Below are 27,567 nucleotides of genomic sequence, written 5' to 3'. Positions count from 1 at the left end.
GATACAGATATTCTTGGTATTAAGGTGGTCATTTAAGGTAGCGCCGTGTGTACAATGTTTATTCTACTTCCTATCGGGGAAACTACTGTCGGATTTTGTGTTGTTCTAGGCCTACATTGGCTTCACCTGCTGAGTTGCTGAAGTGACTACCACTGTGAGGGAGAAGTATTGGTTTAGGGAGCGCGTATACAAAGAATTTATTTTGCGGCTGAGAGTAGCTGGAAGGAGAAGGGATCTTTTCATGTAACATATGCAACTTGTTATTAAGATTTTTGCATTACCATACCCTATAAAACCATACTTGCTGTCAGGACTCACTAGGATAAGTGGGATCCTGTGTTCTGCCTGGGATTGATGGTACTTCACCCAGAGGCGCGGAATCTAACAGAGTGGTAGTGTGACAGGACGGACCGCCTATGCCACCCTGTCTGTTGTTGCTGGGAACCGACTGGGCTTACTTTGCCACCGTTCCCTTTCATTATCCCAAATGCGCCCTCTTGCCGCAGTAGGAGGGGCTTATAATGCTGCCACCACTGGACTCCTATACCGGCATGCAGAACCGGGTTTCTTCTGGGTCACTGACGCTGCTAGCGTGTCTAGTTGCTGGTGTACCTCGGCTGGTTACTCCGGACCTCTTACTATGGATCCGGGTTGCTATGAATGGATCCCCCCTGGCCTATCACATGTACCAGGGCTGCTGGGTAGCAGGCAGAGCGGTGGTACTGGAAACGCTTGGGTCCAAACCTCAGAAGCAGCCGGAGAAAGGTTTAGATTTAGGGTCTAATCTGTAGATCACAGGAATACAGCGATATTGAAGATGTTTCCAAGCAGGTCTTTGAAGCAAGATGGTTTATTTGCTCACACACACTGGTGGAAGATACCAGTGTGATCAAGTCAGATGAAACATCAGAAGAACACTTACATGCTCACACAGCTCATCTTTTATACAGTTCTGACATAGGCTATTTTTAGAATCAGGATGTAAGCCCGTTTACCAAAACATTGATTTACATACATTGCAAAGCCACTAATATTTATACTTGGCTATGAAATTCTTGATATCCTTGCTGTGATATCTTGTATCTTTGTTTGAGATGCAGGAAATGTAGCAGCACGTTTTAAATTAAACCTTCCTGTCTCCAAGGTAAACCTCACAAATCAAAAGGCCTGATTAGCATGTGGCTTTTCATCTGTCCGTTCGGAATACATATTCACACAGAACAACAAAAGGACACACAACAAGCCACTTCCCAAAATCACAATACACCAAAGGCTTGGTAAACACAGGCTCATTGTATCAGATATATACATCAGAAATAGGCATTTCCTATAGCAAGGTTACACAAGTGACGAATTTCTTCCCCTGTTCTCAGAAATAACGATTTCCTAATATACACAATATCAAAAAATAAGTGTCCTGCGGTATTTGCTTTAAATACATTTTTACCAAAAGTTATTTAAGTGATCCAGTCACAGGTATGTTTTCACCAGAGGTTCCTGCAAGGGAATTTGGGCTTGGCAGCTTCCACCCTGCAGGTCGTGGCCCTCTATGGGAGTTCCCAGTGAGCGGTGATAGAGAACCTAGTACAGAGAAGAATGTAGGCACTAGATAGCCACACATGAGTAGGATTACTGAGTGATGCTCAGTGATAGTCCACAGAGAGATAGTAAATGATTTGCAGTAGTTACCACTAACGGCTGGAGCAGGTGATAGGCGAGTTTTAGCAATACACCTGTAGGCAGCTGATGCACTCTGCTGCTGCAATCACCTATTACCTGCTCCACTCGTTAGTGGTAACTACTGCAGATCATCGCTGCTCCACTAACAAGTTGTGTAGGTAATAGGTGAGTTGCAGCACTACACTTGGAGAGATGGTAGCGATGATCTGCAGTAGTTACCACTAACGAGTGGAGCAGGTAATAGGTGATTGCAGCAGCAGAGTGCATGAGCTGCTTTCAGGCCAGGAGTCTGACCAGAAGCAAAGGGTAGCTGAAGCTTGAAACAAACGGGGGTAATTACCCGAGAAATCTTGTATGGACCAATGTACCGGGGAGCAAATTTTACACATGGTACTTTCAGCCAGATGTTCTTGGTAGAAAGTTATACTCTGTCTCCAACTTTCAGGGGAGGAACATCACTTCTTGTCAGCAACAAGCTTGTAGTGAGTAGAGGATTTTTTAATCGCCCTTCGTACCTGGGACCATGTAGAAAGGAAGTCCTTACGTAGATTGTTAACTGCAGGGACCTGCGTGGGTGGTATTGTTGAGAATCCTGGAATGAGAGGGTGTCCTCCATATACAATAAAGAACGGAGTGGCAGAGGTGGATTCATAAAAGGCATTATTGTGAACAAATTCGGCCCATGGCAACATATCAAACCAATTGTCCTGATTAGCAGAGGAGAAGATCCTGAGAAATGTTTCCAGATCTTGATTAACCCTCTCAGTTTGGCCGTTGGTTTGAGGATGGTAGGAGGAGGAAAGTTTTAGGTGGATGTCCAGGAGATGACAAAGAGATCTCCAGAATTTTAATACGAATTGAACTTTGCGGTCAGTGACGATCTCCATGGGGCAGCCATGTAAGCGAATGATTTCTTTAACGAAATATTGTGCCAATACTGCTGAAGAGGGTAAGCCAACCAAGGGGACGAAATGTGCCATCTTAGAAAATCGGTCCACAATCACCCAGATGGTGTTACATTTTTTGCTAGTGGGCACGTCCGTGATGAAATCCATGGATATATGAATCCATGGTTTAGTGGGCAATGAAAGAGGATGGAGAAGACCCAGTGGAGGCTGACGAGATTTGTGTTGGGCACACACAGCGCAAAATTCTTTAATATTGGACTGGTATTTAGGCCACCAGTACTGGCGAGAAATCAATTCACAGGTCTTACGAGTCCCTAGATGTCCAGAAAAACGTGACGCACGGAACCATGTGAGAAATCTTTTCCGCAAATAGGGAGGGACAAAGGTTTTCCCCATAGGAGGAGTAGACAGCGTAGTCGCTTGGAGGCATTTAGGGTCCAAGATACGACGTTCAAGGAAATCATCAGGTTCAACATTCTCAAAGGCATCAGCTTTTTTATTTTTAAGCCCTGGTTTGAAGGTCACATGAAGATTGAAACGTGAGAAGAACAATGACCACTGTGCTTGACGGGGATTTAGGCACTGAGCAGACTGGACGTAGAAAAGGTTTTAATGATCTGTGAATACTGTGACCGGGTGACGAGCCCCCTTCAGAAGATAGCTCCATTTGCATAAGGCTAATTTAATAGCTAGCAGCTCCTTGTCACCTATGGTGTAGTTCCTCTAAGCAGGTAGGAATTTCCGAGAATAGAAAGCACAAGGATGACATTTGCCTTGACTGGACCTCTGAGACAGAACTGCTCCAACTCCAATCATAGAAGCATCAACTTCAAGAAAAGGGAGGGACAGATCAGGTTGTTTTAAAAAAGGAGCGGAGGAAAAGGCTTCCTTGAGGAAGGAGAAGGCCTTGACAGCCTCTGGTGACCACTGATGGATTTTGGCTCCTTTCCTAGTGAGAGCAATTAAAGGAGCCACGATGGTAGAATATCCTGAGATAAAGCGCATGTAGTAGTTGGCAAATCCAAGAAATCATTGAATGGTCTTGAGGGTGTTAGGGCGAGGCCATTCCAGGATAGCCCGAACCTTCTCAGGATCCATCTGAAGTTCTGATCCAGAGACAATGTACCCAAGGTAGCCTGGGAGCTTCGAAAGAACATTTCTCCAGTTTGCAATATAACTAGTTCTTACAAAGTCGAGAGAGGACTTCGGCAACATGCAGGTGATGAGACTGGAGATCCTTTGAGAAGATTAAGACGTCGTCAAGGTACACCACCACGAAGGAATACACTAGATCGCCAAAGATCTCATTGACATAGCTCTGAAACACTGCTGGAGCATTACAGAGTCCGAAAGGCATCACTAGGTATTTGCAGTGGCCATCCCGCTTGTTGAATGCAGTCTTCCACTCGTCCCCGGCTTGTATACTGATGAGGTTATAGGCCCCACGAAGGTCCAATTTGGTGAAAATTTGGGTACCTTTGATACGATCAAATAGCTCGGTTATTAGTGGAATGGGATATCGGTTTTTGATGGTAATGAAATTTAGGCCTCTGTAGTCAGTGCAAGGGTGCAGGTTACCATCTTTTTACTTCACAAAGAAGAAAGCGGCTCCAGCTGGAGAAGTGGAGGGCCTAATAAAACACTGTTGTAAATTCTCCTTGATGTATAAGGCGGTGGACTCGGTTTCAGGTAAGGAAAGAGGGTAGACTCTGCCTCTAGGAGAAATTTTCCCAGGTAATAGATGGGGCAATCCCATGCCCGATGAGGAGGTAGTTGTTCAGCATATGTCACACACCGGCCCCGTGGGCGGGTACGGGCTTTGTTACCTCTATCTCATAAGTGGTGACCACGGTATCCTGAACTCAGTGTTTTACGTTCCAGTATCCATCTGGTTAGCCAGCCTGCGCATGTGTCAACCCCCACTCTCTTATGACGTCCTATCCATTCCTATTGGTCCTGGCACTTTGGAGCGCTATTTCAACCTCCCAGTTCCTGTTGTCTGAAGCCAGTTCTTCAAGTTACTCACTCTCATCAGGATTCGGCTTCCTGCCTGTGACTTACCTGTATCTGCTGTGTATGCTGTTCCAAGTCAGCTGTAGTTTCTCTTCGGTGCCTCCGCTGGTACTTCAACTATACCTGTCCACTGCAGCCGTGTTCTGTGTTTCCTGTTCGGCTTAACTGCCCCGACCTCAGCGTTTCTTTGCCGGATCTCCAGCCTCATTAGAAACTCTCTACACCTGCTGCTCTGAGTTACCATCTAACGAATCAGCTAAGTTCCTCATTGTTATTGTTTGTACTGAACTTCCGCTGTACCAGTATTTCACCTACTGTTGCTCTGAGTTACCATCTAACAGATCAGCTAAGTTCCTCATTGTTATTGTTTCTACTGAACTGCCGCTGTACCAGTAATTCACCTGCTGCTGCTCTGAGTTACCATCTAACGGATCAGCTAAGTGTTTATTGCTATTTTTATCTCCCGGGCAGCCCCCGCTCTTATAGCTTTCTCGCTACATTGGGCTCCACCCATTGTTCTGCCATCACTCTTTCTGGGAACCGCAACCTGCGGTAATAGGTGCTGCAAAGTCCATGCCCTCTCCTAGGGATCAATGGTGAATACCACCTACCGTTAGACTCCGCGCCCCAGTTCGAGCATTAGGTAGTAGGACACACAAGACTCTCTAAATATCTACCAGATTTCGTGACAATATGCTTTATTATAGACATCTGCAAACGACAAATATTGGGAGGGAAGCATGGAGGTAGTAGAGTCCATTACGGTATGGAGAGTCCTCAGTGGTTTTACTTGGGTAAGGCATCTTCCTGAGCAGGCTGTTCCCCAAGCCAGAATTTGAGAGGAAGGCCAGTCCAAGTGCGGTGAATGCAGGTGAAGCCAATGTAGGCCTAGAACAATAGGACTAGTAGCCAATGGAAGGATGAGAAAATATTTTTTTTTTCCAATGTAAGGCCCCTATCTGTAGCGAGAGTACATTGGTACAGTGGTGAATACGGCAATTTACCAGAGGAGCACCATCAATACCGGTAATGACAATTGGTTTCTTCAGAGGCACGAAAGACAAAGCCAGTTGTTTCACTAAGGACAGTGAATGAAATTCCTGGCAGCACCAGTCTAGTAGAGCACAGGACTCAACAGATCCAGAGGACCAATGTAGGGTGACAGGAAAGGAGCATGTTTGGTTAAAAGAAAAATCTGGAGAGAAGTTACATGTCCTTAGCTTGACCTTCCCTGAGCAAGCTAAGGTCTGTCATTTCCCGATCGTTTAGGACATGATTTGGGAAGGTGTTCAGCGTCTCCGCAATAAATACATAAATTATTCTTAATTCTCCTTTCTTTCTTTTCTGGAGTTAGGCAAGAGTGGCCCAACTGCATGGGTTCATCGGAAGAAGAGGGAGATAGATACTGAGGCGCCAGAACTCTTTCTCATAAGATCTTTCTCTGAACCGTAGATCCACCCTGTTACACAGAGAAATTAACAAATCAAAAGTAGCAGGTAATTCCTGGGAGAATAGAGCATCCTTCACTTTATCAGGTAAGGCCCTGCCAGAAGGTGGCTACCAAGGTCTCTTCGTTTCACTGAAGTTCTGAAGACAAGGTCTGGAATTCAATAACATATTGTGCCACAGAACGTATGCCCTGGCGTAGCAGGAGAATACTAGAAGCTGTGGAAATAACCGAACCAGATTCATCAAAGATCTTCTGAAAAGTCATAATAAAGGCAGAGGATTCATTGAGGAGGTTATCATTTCGCTGCCAGAGAGGGGAAGCCCAGGCCAACGCTCGTCCAGATAACAGGGATATGATGTAGGCAACCTTAGACCTAGAGGTAGGAAAGTTCTGCGGAAGGAGCTCAAATTGAATAGAACATTGGATCAAAAATCCCCTACAGAACTTGGGGTCCCCATCAAATTTGGAAGGAGTGGGGAGGCGTAACGTGGAGGAAGCAGGAGATGCCTCGAATACAAGAGGCTGAGTCGGAACTTGAACTGCGGCTGGAGGTGAAGGAGTTACTTGAAGTGCGTCCAAGCGGGTGGCCAGAGGTTGCGAACATTGTAATACTTGTATAGTATCTTGCTGTTCTAACCTTCCAACGAGATAATGGAGTAGATCTTTAGCTGAAGGTTCTCTATCGGGATCCGTCATGGCTGGTTCTTACTGTCATGATTCACTAGGATGAGTGGGATCCTTCTGTTTTACCTGGGATTGATGGTACTTCACCCAGAGGCGCGGAATCTAACAGAGTGGAAGGTTTTCAACAGAGGTTCTTGCAAGGGAATTTGGGCTTGGCAGCTTCCACCCTGCAGGTCGCGGCCCTCTAGGGGAGTTCCCAGTGAGCGGTGATAGAGAACCTAGTAGACAGAAGATTGTAGGCACTAGATAGCCACAAATGAGTAGGATTACTGAGTGATGCTCAGTGATAGTCCACAGAGATAGTAGGTGATTTGCAGAAGCACACTTGGAGAGATGGTAGCAATGATCTGCAGTAGTTACCACTAACGAGTTGTGTAGGTAATAGGTGAGTTGCAGCACTACACTTGGAGAGATGGTAGCGATGATCTGCAGTAGTTACCACTAACGAGTGGAGCAGGTAATAGGTGGTTGCATTATTATTATAAAAACAAATAAACTTTATTGATAATTATGATTAAAAGTTGTCACAGCGAAATATTAAAAATGATGAGTGTAATATTGAAACCTGTAATAAATCAGTTAAAAGGTAAATTAATATCGGGGGTAGGATGTCTTACGGAGAATGCGAGCAAATATATTGATCTTCACTTACGCAAACACGTAGTGAGTTTGGACTCTTATGTAAGAGACACCTTGGACGTACTAGCCAAACTGCATAATGTAACAATCAATAGCTCTACAAAATTGGCCTCTCTAGATGTGGAATCATTGTACACCAATATCCCTCACCATTTAGGCATTAAGGCTGTACGTTATTTTCTCAATATGGAGAAACAGAATAACATCAACGAGTTTCTTGTACAACTGTTACAATTTGTTCTAACCAAAAATTACTTTATATTTGAAGATAAATTCTTCCTACAGATACAGGGGACAGCCATGGGTACAGCTTGTGCTCCCACCTATGCCAATTTATTCCTGGGCTGGTGGGAGAGGGAATATGTATTTTGTGCTCAGAATGAAGAATATACAAATCATGTAATACTATGGCTACGTTACATTGATGACGTCTTAATACTATGGGACGGTCAGGATTCTCTTTTTCAAGATTTTGTTAAAATTCTGAATATTAACGATATCAATCTTAAATTAACCTCAGAAATTAATGAGATGGCAATCAACTTTTTGGATCTTACAATTACAAAGACTAATGATGGAAGACTGGATACGGATGTATACCGAAAAAAGACAGCCACCAATAGTCTCCTGCACTTTACTAGCTCTCATTTTCCTCCCGTGATTAGAGGTGTTCCGAAAGGAGAACTATTAAGAATTAAAAGGAATTGCTCTAATCAAACAGTGTATAGACAAAGAGCAGACGAATTGAAAAAGAGATTTCATGATCGAGGATATAGTAGAAAGGTGATTAAACAGGCAGAGCAAGCTGTTAAAATGAGAGATAGAGAATCCCTTTTATATCCCTCTCCCAATACCAAGAAGGGGTTACAAATTAATGATATCAGAATGATAGGAACATATTGTACGGAATGGAGAAATATATTATCTATTTTTCAAAAACATTGGCATGTCCTAATGTCTGATGAGGACCTCCGTAAAATTCTCAATGACAGAGTATCAATTACATGGAGACGGTCAAGGAATCTTAAGGATCAATTGGTTCATAGCTCACTCCAATCAGAACGTAAACAATTATCAACAAGACCTAAGGGTTTTTTTCCTTGTGGAGTCTGTAAGGCATGTCAATACACAATTCCAACTAAAGAATATATAGACAAATTTAAACACAAATGGAGTATTGAACAATTCCTTAACTGTAACACACCCAACGTGATATACTGTCTAACCTGCCCATGCAAATTGAAATACATAGGAATGACCAGCAGACCGTTCAAAAGGAGAATTCTCGAACACGTGGGGAACATACGGAATGCTATTAAGGATAGAACTAACATGAGACCTTTGACTACAGTAGCCAAACATTTTTTACAACATCATGATCATGATCCTAAATACCTCAAGACATATGCAATGGAACAGATAAATCTTGGTCTTAGGGGCGGGGATATACAAACTGAGCTCCTTAAACATGAAACCAAAAAAGCACATTAATGTTCATTTCTCTGTATCAGCTAGAGTTGCTGGATCAGTCTTAACTTTGATATTCATTATCACTCATGTTTTGGTTTTTGCACTGTTTATTTTTATATTTTTAATCAGCACTATTCACCTACCAAAATATATATAAAATAAAAAATAAAATAAAAAATAAAAGAGCAGTGGGACAGCACATTATCACTGCCGAACGGACCTGCACATCATGTGCAGCCGCCGGGAGCCTTAGAAGTTAGAAAGGGGGCGGGGCCTAAATCGCCCCCCCTATATCGCCCGGGGTAGAAAAAATTTCTAGATCCGCCCCTGCTTCACTTTCTTGTAAAGTGGGCTTCCTCTGCGTAAGGTCGTAATCTGACTCATCAATCAACAGTAGGAAAGGCCTGATGGTGCAAACAGGGTCATCACAGGCCTGGACCCACTATGGTGCAAATCTATGGCTCTGCAGGGCCTATGATGATGCAAGTTGTGCCATCCCACTCCCCCTTACATACCCCTTTGATCTTCCCTGCAGAGTCTCTTGGAGGTGAAATCCAAAAGAGTATGTATAAAACTACTGTTGTTCCAGGTGTAAAACATGACACAGTAACTTATCAAGTTTGGGATTTTTTGGAATATACATAACATTTTAACTTGCAATCATTCTATTCAATTGCCATTCCTTTTAGAAGACTGGAACTATCGTTTCTTTTAGTATATCCCACAAAAGAATTACCCTTCTTTAACAATGAAAAGGAAACAAGACAGAGCCAAACAATGCTTTACTCTGATGTCACTGTTATACGAGCCATTTTGGATAGGCCTATGTAAACGGTTGCTTTAGGGAAAATTGCCTTAAGTACACAAGCGCTGTGGTCCTATTATATATACAATTTAAACCTTTATTTTTCTACATATACAACAGTGTCTGTCGCAGCTCAAAGTCTCGTCTCTGACCCTGAGCAATAGAAGAAACTGGGGAAATTGTGAGGGACAGGGGAAGCTGTCACACAAATACAATAATAGTACCTCCGTCGCACTCATTTGCCGAATATCGTCAGCAGCGCAGAGAGAGGGCCGCCTCCTGTCCGACACAGGAAATTGCGATTATTATGTTGTCATTTCCTAGGCAGTGGTTGTTTCGGAGACATTTGGTAGAACCTTAAGGTAAACATGTTTGTGCAATATGTACTGTTTTATGTCTGCCTGACAGATAGATCCATATCATAGGCATAGGTGTGTTATAGAATGGAGGTGAAAGGCTGCTGCTTTTATTTGTATCATTTAGATTTACAGAATCAAAACTGTTTCTGCACACTGTTTTTCAATTAAACTCTTTTGGTTGCATTGTATGCTATACAACTGTCTGTTGATTTGTAATAGAGTGTATATTTATACACCCGTAGACCTTTTTTTCAATCCATATGATTCTCAATGCAGCGAGTGCATTTTATAGTGTTCAAATGTACCCAAATTCGGTTTGCTTTACATTTGGGTGGGGACATTTTAAAAAAAAGCATTTAGTACTTCTCTATGCTGTATATTTATTGTTATTTTTGCACGTTGGAATTTAGAAGTATGATGGAGAAAGACTTTTGTTTGTATAAAGACTTTAGATTGTAAGCTCTATGAGCATGATTGCCATTCTTATTGTTTCATGTTTGTGTAGATGTTTAAAAAAAAAACAAAAAAAAAAACCTGTAAAATCTGTAATTTAGTAAGTCATTGGTATAAATCCATATAATGTATTACTCTGTACAGCACTGCAGGAGATGTTGGTGCATTATAAATAATAATACATTCTCTATCGACATTAGTTACAGTAGAATAAGTAGTAAGGTATTTTACAGTTATCGAATACAAGTGTTTTGTAAACTTTGCTCCTACTTTGGTACATTTGTACATACTTGGATGTTATATCTGTGTCAATATTAATTTTATAATAATAGCAAGTGTAAATTTTAATGCTTTCTGTTTAAGAAGTGTAAAATAAGTGTGTTTTGCTTGTGGTGCATTTAGCTATATCCACCATGTTATGGCATATCCACCATGTTATGGCTGCTGCTTGAATGTATAATTATAGGGATTATGATCTCTTTGATAAACATGTAATAAGAGTCCCATATTGATTTGTGCTGTGTTCTCTGTGTGAATAGAAACACTGTCATTCTTGATGGTGTACATGTTCATAGTAAATATAATATTTTCACTTTGATCAGTCTACCACTGCATAGTTTTTCAATGTTTTAAATGCATAATTTAGTCACTCCTAAATGAATGCTTAAAGGGTTAATTACAGGCATGTTTATACTTGCTTTCATTATTATACCATTGAAAGAAAGATTCCTCTTTAAAACATGATAAATTAAATTACTTTTAACCAACTTGAATGTAATATCAGCTGGAGGTCCTTGAGACATTGCTGGTGTTGAATGTTCCCAAAAAAATGTTTACAGCATAACATGTTTTTGTTGGCCTCACAATTGTCTCGTTATTGGATTGTAAAGTTTATGCTGTAATACATATTTTAAACAAATGTTTCAAAAGCATATTAACTGCTGCTTTTTGTTACCAAGAGGAGCCCATCTTAAAAACATAATGATTGTGTTTGATGTTCAAAATATAGATATTTATTTTGTTATATTTTTATATTTGATTACAATAAAAAGATCATTCTGGTCACTTCCAAATTTGAAAAATGGTGTTTTTCCACTGCAGCACTTGGTGGCGTTTAAAAATTAGCCCTCAGAATCCTATTGGACTATATGAAGGTTTACTCTAGTTGTTTTAGCATTTACTCAAATAGAAAAATCCTCTACACATAACCTGTTAGGGGTACTTGAGAAGTTTGAGGAAATATGATGTGACAGGCAATATTTGGAAAAAAGGTACACCTTTTTTATAAAAAATAAAAAAATGTTTTGTCCACAGCTTGTAAGCTTGCGAGCAGGGCCTTCTTACTACTTTGTCTGTTTTACCCAGTTTGTTCATTACTGTGTTTGTCCCCAAATGTAAAGCGCTTCTATTCTCGCAGCAGTTAATATTTTGTATATAGAGAGATATGATCAAGACTGGTAGGTAACAGCTCAGAAGTACAGATTTTCAAAGAGAAGTACTGTTAAAATTATGCTTTAATTTTATAGTTGTGCTAATAGAACAGTTCAGAATTATCTAGATAATCTTTTTGTTGTTTATCAGCCTTAATGTTGAATCAAAACTTCTCTCCTGTGTATTTTGACGCTGTTAAATTAGCAAAGTAGTAATTAACAGCACCCTCTGGAAAATAACTTTTGAAGGACATGAGACCAGGGTTTATAAACTCTGGTCTAGTACACATTAGACCGGCGGTTCCCAAACTGTGCCGCGGCGCTGTCACTGGGGTGCCGCGGGCCAGACCTAAAAAAACCCAAAGAACACATAAACTTACCAATCCGCCGGGCGCCGGGACCCAGCAGCCTCCTCTCTCCCGCAGCAGCTGTCACTGACATCGATATTCAGTGACTGCTGCGGGAGAGAGGAGGCTGCTGGGTCCCGGCGCCCGGCGGATTGGCAAGTTTGTGTTCTTTGGATTTTTTTTATGTCTGGCGCAGGGCAGAGGAGTGAGAGGGAGCGTGACAGCGGGGCAGACGAGTGTGACAGCGGGGCAGACAGGGGCACAGGAGAGTGACAGCAGGGCAGCGGAGGGGGACACAGCATGAGAGGGGCAGCGGAGGGGGGCACACCATGAGAGGGGCAACGGAGGGGGACACAGCGTGAGAGGGGCAGCGGAGGGGGACACAGCGTGAGAGGGGCAGCGGAGGGGGACACAGCGTGAGAGGGGCAGCGGAGGGGGACACAGCGTGAGAGGGGCAGCGGAGGGGGACACAGCGTGAGAGGGGCAGCGGAGGGGGACACAGCGTGAGAGGGGCAGCGGAGGGGGACACAGCGTGAGAGGGGCAGCGGAGGGGGGCACAGCGTGAGGGGGCAGCGAAGAGGGGCACAGCGTGAGAGGGGCAGTGGAGGGGGGCACAGCGTGAGAGGGGCAGCGGAGGGGGACACAGCGTGAGAGGGGCAGAGGAGGGGAACAGCGTGACAGAGGGCAGAGGAGGGGGGACATCTTGAGAGAGGGCAGAGTAGGGGGAAATCGTGAGAGAGAGCAGAGGAGGGGGGACAGGGTGAGGGGGCAGTGTGTCTGGATGCAGAGGGGGCAGTGTGTCTGGATGCATAGGGGGCAGGGTGTCTGGATGCAGAGGGAGCATTTTTGCATACAACTAAATAAGTATTTCTGTCCTGACCTAAATACTTATTATAATTTTTTGACCATACTACTTCTAAAACAGGACTGCTCAGTAATTATTTTGGAGGGGTGCCTTGAAAAAATTTGGAGACTCTAAGGGTGCCGCGAACTGCAAAAGTTTGGGAACCACTGCATTAGACTATTTAAAGAAACTGTTTAATTTGTGCTACATGTACCATTTTATTGATTAAGACCTTTCCAGACTTTGGAAATGAGTCGGTAAAATCAATTTTCCATTTACATTTGAAGACTTGCAGATGTTTTGGATCATGCACATAATAGAAATCGTAAAAACATTGCTTCATACTACCAACACTGTTTGCAAATTATGCCATTCACACATGCATCCCAGATTGCATGCACACAATGCCACACATATTGGATGCACAATATGGTACACAACGTGCCATCCGACATGACTTCTACACAAAATGCATACCTTGCAATTCACACATGCTACCAACACTAACGTTCACAATGCAAACTATGCCAGCTACATTGAGCACACATGCCATGACACTATTTTTATTCTTTATCTTTTAAAACTCTTACACCTTTCATCCTCTGCATTTATCATTTCTCACTCCTCTGCAGTTCTTTGTGCATACTGTTTTAGTTACCTAGTTTCTGCCTGAAGATTAAAGCCCTTAATTGTAAAGATGCAGACAGTATGTGAAGTAAAGTTTTGGCAGGGGAGTTTCAGAGAACCGCTTACACGTGTGTATCCTGAAATACAAGTGGCTCGATATCGCAGTTTGTGTGGTCACAAAATGACCCCCATGTCTAATAACCAAAATAGATCAGATCTTTCATGTTGGTAAGTGTGATCAGAAGATGATGCATGCTGTTGGCCTGTGTGTGTATGCATCTTCTGACCACACTAAAAAGCCTAAGAGACACCAGAAGAGATCAGGCTGCTCAGGGGAGGCCACATATTGAAAATTAGGTAATGGAAGGAGTTGAGTCTCCAGCAGCGCAGAGTAGTGAGGTGAGCCTATTATCAAACTGGTACAGGATCATTTTTGAAAAACCAGACCTCTGTATGACACAAACTTCATACATGTTTTTGGGGTTTTTTAATATATTTTTTTGTTTATGAAACACCAGAAGGACTTTCTGCAGTATACACCAGCAAAATATCTAATTTGTTGTGTTTTGTGTGTGCATCTTAAAGAAGATTTTAAGAGACATGGGGACATTAAGTTATAGCAATGTATATATATATATATATATATATATTGATGAGCTAAGCTACATACCTTAAATAAACTATTTGTTTATACTTAACAGTGTTCTCCCCAGAAAATGTTGCCAGTCGGGTGGCATTAAGAAGTAGCCGGTTAGGGCAGTTGTAATAGTTTGCAATGATATTAAAAAATGTTGGGATATTATTGCCCACACCTGCCCAGACTGGTGGTCAGTGGTCTAACACACACACTGCTGACTGTAGTGCTCACATACTGCTTCTTCTAATAGTAGAAACAATGGTTATTATAATAGGACCCTGTTGAGGTCCAAGAGCTGGGTGGCAAGTAAAAACAGCCGCGTGGAGCGCCCGGGAAATAGGTGTTGGGGAGATCACTGCTTAACCAGATCTTTCCAATAGGAAAAGGTGTATATTAGGAGCGGAGTGCTTCAATGTTTTTGTAGCCAGAGCTTGTAGAATTGATTTTCTAAGTAATAACAATGCTTTACTTTTGGTTTCTAGATTGAAGGGCAGAGCTATGGCACAGTAAACAGAACTGACATTTCTCTTGCGTCGTATTGGGGGACACTGCGATACATTGGAGTATAGCTAGTGGTCCTGGGAGTCAGGCACTTAAACAGTTAAATCTGTGAGTGTAGCTCCACCCCTGCTATACCCCTCCCACAGGAACAGTACTCCGTTTAGTTTTAATGCCCTCAGGAGTTGGGCATGTTTTCCAGGGCTTCTGCCCTGGAGGTTACTTTATTATTCTTTTATTTATTTTAATTTTTTATTAGGAGGGGAAGCCTTGCCGGGTCAGGAATGCGTCCCAGGGGGTGGATAGCCTGCAACCTTCCTCCAGGGTGGAGGAAGGTTGCAGGGACCAGGGTGGTCCCTGAGCCGGGGTATGTAGCTTTGACCGCTATAATAAAAGAACACAGAACAAGCGCTAAGCTTATAAACCAAATGATAACACTTTAATAAAATTATCAAGTAATATGCAAAAGACAATTGTGCATTATTGGTGTAGACTAATAGTCAAACTTTAGGTGCATTTGGCATTATAACATCCAAACCCAGATGTAAATTAGATAAGGAAAATACTCAAATAAAATCATCACCGTCCATGGGAAAAGTTCCTATAATTACCACTATTATGGGACTGCCAATTCAGAACACTCCTGGGCTGTATCACCCAATTATCACAGCTGCGTGTGAATCCAATCTCCTTTTGCGGAGGAGACTAAGGGTGTTTACAATAGATGGTTTCCAAGAGCACAATTGGTACTCAACCGATTTTCAGCCTGCAGAGTAAAGGAAATGGTAAACAAACTTCCCTCGAGCAACCAGTGGTAAGAAGCTTGAAACACCTGGAGGCGATATGAAGTGGTTAATCCCAGGGTTAGTGAAGCACCAGTAAACACTGAATTTGCTATTAGTAACTGACGCGTTTCTCGGCTAGCATAAAGCCGTTTCATCAGAGGCATAAGTAGTAGTTCATTTACATGCATTATTTATAACGCCGCACCAGGGTTACATGATCTTATTCCATCAATTATCTTGCAGCCAATCACGTGTTCCCTGGCTGCCAATCAAGCACAGTCTCCATTCTTCTGTCGGATCAGTGTGGCCCACACAAGATCTGTGTGGCCGCTGTCATGGTTACCAGTGAGAACAAGTGAAGACTTTTTGTAATCTTAGAGCTAAGGATCCTGTGCTGGTTTGATTACGACCCGTAAGAGATTAAAAGGATGCCACAAATATCCTACATAGTCATTTTCACATTTGCCTAAGATACTAATATACAGACGAAAAATGGATATATTGACATACACTGTTCGTAAACTTATATGAATAGCACATAAGAACCGAAGCACCATAATATCCCATAAATTAGCAATCGCATTATCACATATAGAAATCGGGCAAAAATAAAAAGCCATAATAGAATCCAGAAAGGCTCAAAAATCCCCGCTGATTGAAAAAAATCTCTTTTGGAAAGAGAAAAAAATATAATTATAAAAACAAAACTAGCCAATTGGCTTCATCTAAACATATTTAGAAAAAATTGACAACCTCAAAGTTTGTAAGAAACAGCGAAGAGCCCTATAATTATAATAATATATTAGATGAATTGAGGAAGTATAGTAATGGCCGCCAATGCTGCTGGAGAGACAGGTCGTGACAAACTGGTTTGTCACAAACGCCCAGCCTGTCCCAGGTCAAACAATCTGAACAGCTGTCTGTGAGTCACCTTAGTGACTTATCAATGAATACACCTTTTCTGCCACCACAAAGGATTTACTATGGCGTCCTTGGGTTCACCAAAACCACTTGTTAATTTTTCACACTTAAATCACATACACATGTGCCTGTAGCATGAGCCTTACTTGGCTACATAAATTGTACAAAGAATCACGGAGAATATGCCAGATTAAAGTTATTTTAATCTGAAAAATATTTCCACAGCTTAATTACAAAACAGTTCATAACAAGAAATACCGGATAAATTGCACAAATAAGTTTCAGAAATAAAATAGGAAATGAAACCAGAACCGCCACCTTACTAGTTATGATATTGCGTGTGAGGAGTACACGATGAAAAGATGGCACTTTTCTGACCTAGGCATAGGTCCCCCTCAAAGAAAATGAACACTGTACTGTCTAAAGCAGAACATTTTAAACCCTTCTTGCATGGCTGTTTACCCACCACCTTAGGAATTACATTTTCAATTAAGTCAGATTGATTCCCAAAATAACACAGAGCTTTGAACTAAGTTATCTATCACTAAGATATATGTTAGGCACCTCAGAGAATCTCTCACCTCAACTCTGCTTGAGTGGCTTACAACTTTGGGGCATCAAACTACTTCAAGATGCTTATCTATCCCGGGGCCTGACTAATTTCAAAAGACTTTTGGTCATTTGCATAGGTCACTTAGGGGTCATTCCACATCAGATCACCCCAAAAAAAATTATGTGTCCACCACCCATCTCAGATTTGTTTGAATTTTTTTTCGCTAAGAGAGGATGTCAAAACAACTATTTCTGCCAAATATCTTGACTGTCTGACAATTAGTTGATTAAATATTGATTTTTCAATTTATTAAATAATTTAGTATCACGGGTGTTTATTAAGGAATCGCCACAAAATCTGGACCCTTAAGGTAACTCTTCCTCCCAAATCCAAACCAAATTACTTTATCTGCCTCACGTTTTGCCTTACGGCAAAAATGCACGTTTTTTGAATAGAATTAACGCTAGATTCATTCAGCAATAGGGATCCGATTTTCATTTTGGGGGAGGGAGGGGTATTTAAAAAAGGTATACATTACTACCGCAAAAAAAATCAGCAGGGTACTCTGTTTCATAGTGAAGAAAAAAAATAATGAAGTTGATGCTCGATTACTGGTGTGCAGCATACATAATTAACTCTTAACTACAAAAAATTTTGAAAAAATCTGAGATGGGTAGTGGGACATCCCTAGTTGAACTGACATGGAATGACCCTTAGGTCAGTCAGCAAAGCACTTTGAGAGGTTACATAAAATATTCACATTGTCATATATGACTTCAACAGAAAATAACAAATGTGATTTTTTTTTATTATTATTTATTTATTTTTGCTCCTTTCGGCCGTATGAAGCTGCTGGGTAGTATTTTCAGACCTGGTTAGTAAGGCCATTCAATCATGGGCTGAGCAGTTAGCTAGGGGACTTCAAGAGGGTGCCCTTGCAGATCAGTTATTAGCCCTGACAGACCATATCAGAGACTCTTCTGACTTCATTGGTCAGGCATCTGTGGATGTGAATTCAAAGCTAAACTCTTTGTGCTTATAGCTGCTAGACGCTCCCTTGGGCTACGGTTTTGGTCCAGAAGCGTATTATAAACACATGCTAGAAGCGGTTCCATTTCATGGAGCCTTCCTGTTTGGAGCTAGGTTAGACCAGCTCATATCTGAAGCCTAACCACCCTACGATTTGGTCCTTTTGTTGCTTTAACAAGGTAAGGACATCCCTAGTCAAAGGATAGTTGAATGCTCCCTCGAGAAGTGGTTTCCACAAGGGTCGTGCTTCCTCTAAACGCGGAAATTCTCTGCATGACAAGACTCCATTCACAGCAGTGTGGTGGGAGCGCGTCTACTTTTGTTTCAGGACAAATGGCTGAAATCATCAACTGATCCCTGGATCAGGGACACTGTTACAAGGGGGTATGTCATACCTCGTTGCCGATATTTCACCACAGGGCCCCCACCCTGCGGACTCTGATGCAGAGCGCTTCAAGTAGCGATCCAAAACCTACTGGGGTCAGGGGTGATTATTCCAGTCCCTCCTCTGGAGAGAGATTTGGGTCTTTACTCCAACATTTTCCTTGTCCCGAAGCCGGACAGCTTTTTCAGTCTGATTCTGAATTTAAAGTCTCTCAACCTACAGGTCAAAGTCCTAGGATTCAAAATGGAGTCTCTCAGGTCGGTCATTGTGACCATGGAACAGGGAGAATTTTTGGCTTTCCTGGTCATAAAGGACACATACCTTCATGTTCCCATATGGCAGGGACATCACTGTTTGCTGCACTTTGCCATACAGGACGACCACTACCAGTTCAGAGCGTTACCCTTTGGTCTGGCCACTGCTCCGATGGTTTTCACCAGGATGATGGCTGTCATGGTGGCCATTCTCCGCTCTCAAGGAATCGCAGCATTATCTTTCCAGACTCTATCCCAGCATCTCCAGACAACCATGTCCTTCCTGGAGGTTCATGGTTGGATAATCGTCCAAAGTCTTCTCTGGTTTCAGCTTGGTCAATGCAGTTTTCAGGCCTGAATTTTGACACCAGATGTCAGAAAGTAATCCTTCCGGAGGACAACATTCACTCTCTCCAGGCAAAAACCAGGGACCTCTTGAGGAAAAGAGAAGTGTCACTGTGGAGCTTTATGAAGCCGCTTGGCACAATGGTTTCAGTATTCGAAGCAGTACCCTATGCATAGTTCCACTGAAGAGCATTCCAGTGGGAACTCCTGCGCAAATGGTCCAAGTCCCATCTGCACCTGGACAGACAGATGATCAGTCTTTCCTCTCCTGTGTGCCAGTCCCTTACCTGGTGGCTTAAGGAATTGATCCTTCCAAACGTGGGAATGGACAATCGTGACCACGGACGCAAGTCTGTCGGGATGGGGAGGGTTCATCTCAACTCTCAGACTTCAGGCTTTGTGGGACCCTCTGGAGACATCTCTCTCCATCAATGTGCTGGAGCTGAGAGCCATCTACTATGTGCTAATCTAGGCACAGAGTTTTCTGAAGAGAAAACTGGTGAGGGTGCTGACAAAAAATGCAACAGCAGTCGCCTACATAAACCATCAAGGCAGCACTCGCAGTGCCAGGGCCATGAAGGAATCCACTAGGATAATGTTGTGGATGGAGCAACACATTCCTGTCATCTCAGCAGTCTATATTCCCGGCATGGAAAACTAGGAAGAAGATTGCCTCAGCCGTAACAAGGTTCATCCAGGTGAATGGGCTCTACATCAGCAGATATTCAATGTCCTTGTTCAATTTTGGGATATCTAGAGGTAGATCTCATGGTGTCTCGGTTGATCTTCAAAGTTCCTCTCTTCTGCGCAAAATCCAAGGACCTTGCAGCAGGATTCGTGGACGCCATGGTGATTCCGTGGAGGTTTCCTTGTCTACTTATTCCCTCCTTTTGCTATGCTCCTGAGGCTTCTCAAGAAGTTGAAGAGGGAATGGGTAATGGTCATCCTGGTGGCCCTGGATTGGACGCGCCGAACTTGGTACTCGGACCTCCTGGGAATGGCAATACAACCTCTGTTTCGATTGCCTCACGGAACAAACTTTCTCACTCCGTGTCCTCTTCGATGCCACTCATTAAATCGACTGGCTTTGACAGCGTAGCTATTGAAACTATGATTCTGACTGCTGAAGGGTTTTCTGCAGCTGTGGTGAAAACTATGATCAAAGCCAGGAAGCCCTCTTCTGGTGCTAACTATTACAGAATCTGGAAGGCTTGTGTTCTTTGGTGCGAAACATAACACTTTCACACATCGCATTTTAACCTTTCCAGGTTACTTGTCTTCCTCCAAACTGGTTTAGATAAGGGATTGCATTTTGCCTCCTTGAAGTTGCAGGTTTCCGCCTTTTCTATTTATTTCCAGCGCAAGCTGGCTTCCTGCCGGAGGTACACACTTTCATACAGGGGGAGCTTCATGTTCTTCCACCGTTTGTATACCCTGTATAGCTATGGGATTTGAACTTGGTTTTTCAAGCATTTGTCCAAGAACCATTTCAACCCTTAAATTCTGTGGATCTTTGGTATCTCACTTTGAAAATGTAATTTCTACTGACGGTGTTTTTGTCAAGGCGAGTATCTGAGTTGAGTGTTGTCTTGTGACCCCCTCCATTGTTTTTCATGAGGGCCGGCCGATACTTTGTGCCAGGCCCTCCTTTGTTCTTAAAGTTGTTTCTCATTTCCACTTGATTCAAGAAATTGTAGTTCCTGCTTTCACTCTGAAGCCTCGATCTTTAGATCTGTCCTTGTTATTGTTGGACGTTGTCAGGGCCCTTAAGTGCTAGGTAGGCCGCACTGTGGGTCTACACAAAACCACAGATCTTTTTGTGCTGTATGATGCGCACAAACTTGGTTGGCCTGCCTCCAAGGTGTCTTTAGCTCATTGTATCACTTCCACCATCAAATTGTCTTATACAAGCTCAGCTATGCGGGTGCCAGATGGTTTGACTGCTCACTCAACCAGGGCACTAGGTGCCTCCTGGGCGGAGCATTACAGAGCTTCAACTGAACAGCTGTGCATGGCGGCTTCGTGGTCTTCTCTCCACACCTTTGAAATTTTATAGGTTGCAGGGCTTTGCATCTCAGGATGTTAGCTTTGGCAATAAGGTTTTGCGTGTAGCTGTGTCAGAGTGGTTGCTCCCTTAGGGGTAGCTTTGGTATGTCCCCTATGTTTTGCAGTGTCCCCCAATAGGACAGAAGAGAAAATAGGATTTTTGCACTCTCCATAAAATCCCTTTCTCATAGTCCATTGAGGGACACTGCGCTCCCACCCTTGCTCAGAATGTTTGAGGAGTTGTCTGTTGTTGTTGTTTGATTTCCTTCAGCCCTCTTTTGGGCTTTGTTAAATATAGGATGAGTACTCTTTCTATGGTACGGGTATGGCAGGGGTGGAGCTACACTCACAGATTTAACTGTTTAAGTACCTGGCTCCCGGGACCACCAGCTATACCCCTATGTATCGCAGTGTCCCCCAATGGACTACGAGAAAGTGTTTTTACGGTGAGTACAAAAATCCAATTTTTGGGCATATTCAATTAACTTCCATGGTTGCGGTAATGTGCAGAGTCGCATTACCGCTATTACGCAGATTCACACCCCGCAGGGTTGCAAAGGAAAATCAACGTTATTACAGTGACGCAGATTACCATCGCACCCTGTTCCTTTTGCGTTACCGCGATCCCGGGATCAAAGTGAAAATGCCCCTTTAGGCTTTATAATTAGTGCCTTGTTATACATCTGCACTACCTTAATGTAGTTTGTTGCTCATTGAATTAAGTGAATTTGGCTGTTTTATACTAAAGTAGTACAAAATAGTGTATGTGTCCAAATCTACAGGCCAATGACCGTCATAGTATCTGTACATAGTTATGTGCCAACTTCCCTGCAGTGTTTAACTGTTTAAAGTTTAATTATTTTATTTAGCAAAATTGCAAAGAAATAAATTAGGGTTATATTCAACAATCCCTTTTTAAAAAGAAACCATTGTTAATTGTAGCCAATTAACTTTTGTCTTTTGTGTTTGAAATAATAGGTAACATTAATGTACATCATCATCGGTTATTTATATAGCGCCACTAATTCACTGTGAATTTGTCTTTCTATCCTTAGGTTTAATAACATATTACTTACGGAGACCACAGAGAAATCGGTTATCAAACAACCTTATTCTTCTCCCACCCATTCATACACAGGCCTGATGGCAACTTGTAAGGCTTCAGGGCAGGAGGGTGGCTTGTCCAGCAACAGTAGAGGAGATACTGACGATTTAGAACTAACAGAGTTGGGACCACTCCTAGAAGGAGGAAGAGAGAGAATGGGCCAGACATCAAACTGTGTAAGTATAAGGGTACTGTGGTATATTATATCTAAATATGACACCACCTCCACCTGCATTTTTTTTATACTTGTTCAAACAAATTCTTGCCTAGATTCTTCATACTTTTTACATGTATATGTAAGAATTTTATATTCATGGGAATCATTATTTAGCTATATATATATATATATATATATATATATATATATATGGGGAAATGATGTATCTTATCACCTACCTCCATAAAGAATATAGCATTTTGGTAATTTATAAGTGTAGCATACATTTTTATGAAACATAGTTGAGAATTGTGGACCAGAGAACATGTAATGAAATTATATGGTGGCATAGTGGTTAGCACTTCTGCCTTACAGCACTGGGGTCATGCGTTCAATTCCCGACCATGGCCTTATCTGTGAGGAGTTTGTATGTTCCCCCCGTGTTTGCGTGGGTTTCCTCCGGGTGCTCCGGTTTCCTCCCACACTCCAAAAACATACTGGTAGGTTAATTGGCTGCTAACAAATTGACCCTAGTCTGTTTGTCTGTCTGTGTCTGGCCGCCTGTGTGTGTGTGCATATGTTAGGTAATTTAGACTGTAAGCCCCAATGGGGCAGGGACTGATGTGAGTGAGTTCTCTGTACAGCGCTGCGGAATTAGTGGCGCTATATAAATAAATGGTGATGATGATGATGATATATCTGCTTTTGTTGTAGGGAAATGAAAACCAAGCAGCAAAGGGGTCTCAGGAAGAGGAGGAAGAAGAAGAGGAGGTTAGGGTGCTCACTCTCCCTCTTCAGGCACATCATGCCATGGAGAAAATGGAAGAATTTGTATATAAGGTGAACATTATTGTTTTACTTAAATCATGGTCACAATTATTGCATTAATATTTACAGAACTTTTATTCTCACAAAAAGACCCACCTGGGCATAGTGTGAAAGAGTAAATCAGAACAAAACCACCTGTTCAAAAAAAACAAAAACCTCTATCCAACACTCGCTATTACCGAAATAAACACTGATAGAACTAAGATTTATTTTAGAGTTGACACTGTTAGGATGTCTTTAGTTACTCAAGTTACTGTCAACAATTCCCTGCACAAATATAACAACATGACAAAAGACAAGTGGCAAGAAATTCTATTTTCACATCTTTTATTAGGAAAAAAATATTTATATCTTTATTTAAACAAAGGGAGCTGTTAATTAGTCGCAAAATAGTGTAAAAGTGAGTCAGGTTAAAATGCAACCTACTTCCCCACTAAGACTTCAGCCCTCATTAATTTGAACATTTCCTAATTTATTGTATTGATAGAAACTCATTTAGATATTGTATAAATTAGGCTGGCAAAGGGACATTTGGGACTGTATTTATCTAAGGTGTTAGATATATGGATGTGTTTAATTTTTAAAAATATTTGTGCAAAATTACTTCCTCATGGGTCTGTAATGCCGCCTTGTGACAAAATGGTTCTGACACTCCAAAAGGTTAAGTCTGCGCACAGCCCACTGTCATATATTATTATTATTATTCTTATTATTATATGCAAACTTGGAAGCAATGTATTCATGTCTTGTATCATAATTTATATAATTGTAGAGATAGATATACACACTACATGGCCAAAAGTATGTGGACACCACTTCTAATTAGTGTATTGGGCCATTTCAGCTACATTCATTGCTAACAAATACATAAAATCAAGCATCCAGCCATGCAATCTCCATAGTCAAACAGTAGCAGTAGAATGGGTTGTACTGGAGAGCTCACTGACTTTAAACACGGGATTGCACCTTTCCAACAAGTCAGATTTGTCAAATTGCAGCCTTAATGAACGGTAAGTGCTTTTATTGTTAAGTGGAAATATCTAGGAGCAACAACAACAAGTGGTAGGCCCAGCAAAGCTCACAGAACGGAAGTGCTGAAGCACGTAGCAAACAAATATCATCTTTCCTTGTATGCAACACTCACTGCCAGGTTCCAAACTACCTTTGAAATTAATGTTAGGACAACCACTGTTCGTCGAGAGCTTCATGGATTGCGTTATCATGGCCAAACCGCATCACACAAGCCCTCATCACCATGCCCAGTACCAAACATCGACTGGAGTGGTCTAAAGCACACCACCATTGAACTCTAGAGCATTGGAAACTCGTTCTCTGGATTGAAGTATCGCACTTCACCACCTGACAGTCTGACAGACGAATTTAGGTTTGGCAGATGTCAGGAGAATGCTTCCTACCTGAATGTGTGCTGCCAACTGTAAAGTTTGGAGGAGGAATAGCGGTCTGCGGCCATTTTTTCATGACTTGGGTTGGGCCCCTTCGTACTAGTGAAGGAAAATCTTAATGGTACAGTGTAACATGAAGTTCTAGAGATTTGTGGGGTGCCAACTTTGTATTAACAGTCTGGGGATGGCCCTTTCCTGTTTCAGCACAGCAAAGACACTGAGCACATACCAAGGTTCATATAAAATGGTTTTCCGAGTTTGGTGTAGAAGATCTTATCTGGAGAGCCCTGACCTCAACCCCATCAAACTTTTTTGAGATGAATTGGAATGCCAACCACACAAGCCAGGCTTTATCACCAAACATATTTCCCCAACCTCAAGGGAAAGCCTTCCCAGAAGAGTAGAGGCTGTTGTAGCAGCAAAGGGGGACCAATTCCATATTAATGGCCATGGTATTGGAATCAGATGTTCAAGAGGCATGTATATATATGTGTGTATGTGTGTGTATATATATATATATATATATATATATATATATATATATATATATAGTAACAAAAGGAGGCATTTAGCTGGCAATATGCAGAGAAAGCAGGGAAGTAGAGTAAAACATTTGTGCAGTAATGCACCTAGAGTGAAGACTTATGTATGAAAAGCAATAGTTTAAATTTGGTTAAACTTACATGATCTGAAATCCTTCCTCTCAGCAAACAGACAGGGCGTGTCTGGTTGTGCAAACAGAGCCAGTGATGGGTGTTTTCTTTTAAAGAGAAGGTGGGTGTGTCACCTGTCCATCAAGCTAAGGCTGGGGGAGGAGCATCATGTATAAAAGCTTGTTTCTTTCATTTGTTAAGGGAGACCAACGCTGGGATAGCTGGCTGGTCCTGAGAGAGAGCTGGTCTATGTATAGCTAGCGTTTACGGTCTCCATGATTGCTGTGCAAGTATACGGTGTCAAAATATTTACCATCCTGACAATAAAGTACCATAAAAAGGAAGAAGTTGTTCGCGTGTGCTTCTGCAGTAGCAGGCTCTTGCCACAAGTGACACACCCACCTTCTCTTTAAAAGAAAACACCCATCACTGGCTCTGTTTGCACAACCAGACACGCCCTGTCTGTTTGCTGAGAGGAAGGATTTCAGATCATGTAAGTTTAACCAAATTTAAACTATTGCTTTTCATACATAAGTCTTCACTCTAGGTGCATTACTGCACAAATGTTTTACTCTACTTCCCTGCTTTCTCTGCATATTGCCAGCTAAATGCGTCCTTTTGTTATATATATATATATATATAATGTCGAAGTCAGCAAATTGGATAAAGTCATTTCAATTAAAATCGATCAAACTTGGTTGTCTTTGTCTGAAAAGATGCGTATGGCACGCTACGGCGTAAAAGGGCGTACGCGGCCGCAACACGTGGCACAAACAGTATTTACGCTTTTACATACATTCGCACAAACACATTTGTAAAATAGTACACATTAATGGTAGTTGCAGCACATTGTTATTTATGTCGAAATATAGTAGAGTTTATGTGTAATATAAGTTATATACATATCGGTAAAACATATAGTACACGCTGAAGGAATCATGTTTTGTGTGGTATCATACTAATCCCCTTCACATTTGCAACTGTCCGGTTCACTCTGCGAAGGGATCGCAGAGTGCATACGCAAGTTATTAATGTTAAGGAATTATGGACTATTAGGATTAGTAATCTTGGCGGGAACATCGGAACCCATCCCCTGGAGAGATGACCCCCACCTTTTGGATTCCTGAGCTTAAACTAGCCTATGATCTGCAACCCCCTGGACCCTCCTGAAACCTGGACCAATAGAAGCAAGCCACACCCTTTGCATTGTTTTACTGTATTTCTGTTTGCATATAAGCAGCAGCTCCTCATCTAGTGTTCAGTCACCTTGACCACAGACTTCAGGACTGAATGACTGTTCACTGGATCCAGAGCGCCTGCGATAAGTAACGGCTGTACTTATTATTACTTTTCTTGAATTATTCTGCTACTTTTTGAGAATAAATATTTGTGCGTTGGAAACACAAATCGAGATTCGACAATCGTTATTGGATAGCGACAAAACGCTCTTAACAATTTGGGGGCTCGTGAGTTTGGAGTTTTCGTCGCCGGACGATACGCAAGACCAACGGATTTCGGTTCCGCAACAAAGGGTGGAGACGCGTCGTATACGGACAAGATTGCAATGTGTTCAAAACCTGAATTTTACTCTGTGCTGTGAAACCGAATGTCCGTTTTTGCATTATCTAAGGTACGCTAACTGAATCTAGGGACAAAAGAGAAAACTGTTTCTTTTTACTGTCATTGTGCGTTTTAACTGTATTGCATTGCTTAGCGTATATGTACTTCCTGCTTTGCGTACGCGAAGTTTCGGTAGATTTTCCACGTGGTTAAACAATCGTTTTGATAGTTGTTATACATGCATAGTATAATCACTTGTGAAAGCTTCTGAAACGTTATTACTATTGTTGGGAACTTTTGATTTTCTGCGCAGAAAAGGTGTATGTTGTGTGATTTTGTGACGTAGATACACTGTTTTATTGTTGAGTGAGCTCAGTTGCTGTCTGACGAGGCAGGTTGCCCAACTGAAGGACGGTATACGGGGCAGGTATACCGAGTGCTAAAACTGGGTTTTCAAGAAGCGCCACCAGTAGATCGCAAGGTTTACTGATAATTAGTATTAGTGAGTGGTGCGATATAACCGCACGGTAAAAACAACCGTGAGTGTAAAATTGGAAATGCGTGGAGGAATTCTATTGGAAAGGTTGAGCGATTGTATCGACTTAGTGCTTCCAGTAATAATAAACTCAACAGAAATTTGTAATAGCTGGGCTATCGAAGAACTATTTCTGTGCTAGGGATTCTCGTTTGGAACGAGAA

The 27,567-nt window shown here is 42.0% G+C and overlaps 1 protein-coding gene across 1 annotated transcript in view; it reads left to right on the top strand.

Moving 5' to 3' along the window:
• The first annotated feature begins 9,836 nt into the window (after positions 1-9,836).
• Positions 9,837-27,567, top strand: part of ADIPOR1 (adiponectin receptor 1) — a 56,503-nt gene continuing 38,772 nt past the window's right edge. Inside the window, exons 1-3 of the mRNA XM_075195710.1 lie at positions 9,837-10,011; positions 22,218-22,443; positions 23,139-23,264. Of these exons, the coding sequence (XP_075051811.1) occupies positions 22,306-22,443; positions 23,139-23,264 (264 nt within the window). The 5' untranslated portion in view covers positions 9,837-10,011; positions 22,218-22,305. The remainder of the gene's footprint in view (positions 10,012-22,217; positions 22,444-23,138; positions 23,265-27,567) is intronic.

The sequence above is a fragment of the Mixophyes fleayi genome, chromosome 2, assembly GCF_038048845.1.
Source record: "Mixophyes fleayi isolate aMixFle1 chromosome 2, aMixFle1.hap1, whole genome shotgun sequence".
NCBI lineage: Eukaryota > Metazoa > Chordata > Amphibia > Anura > Limnodynastidae > Mixophyes > Mixophyes fleayi.
Note: the sequence above shows the minus strand (reverse complement) of the source record. Positions and strands in the feature narration are given on the sequence as shown.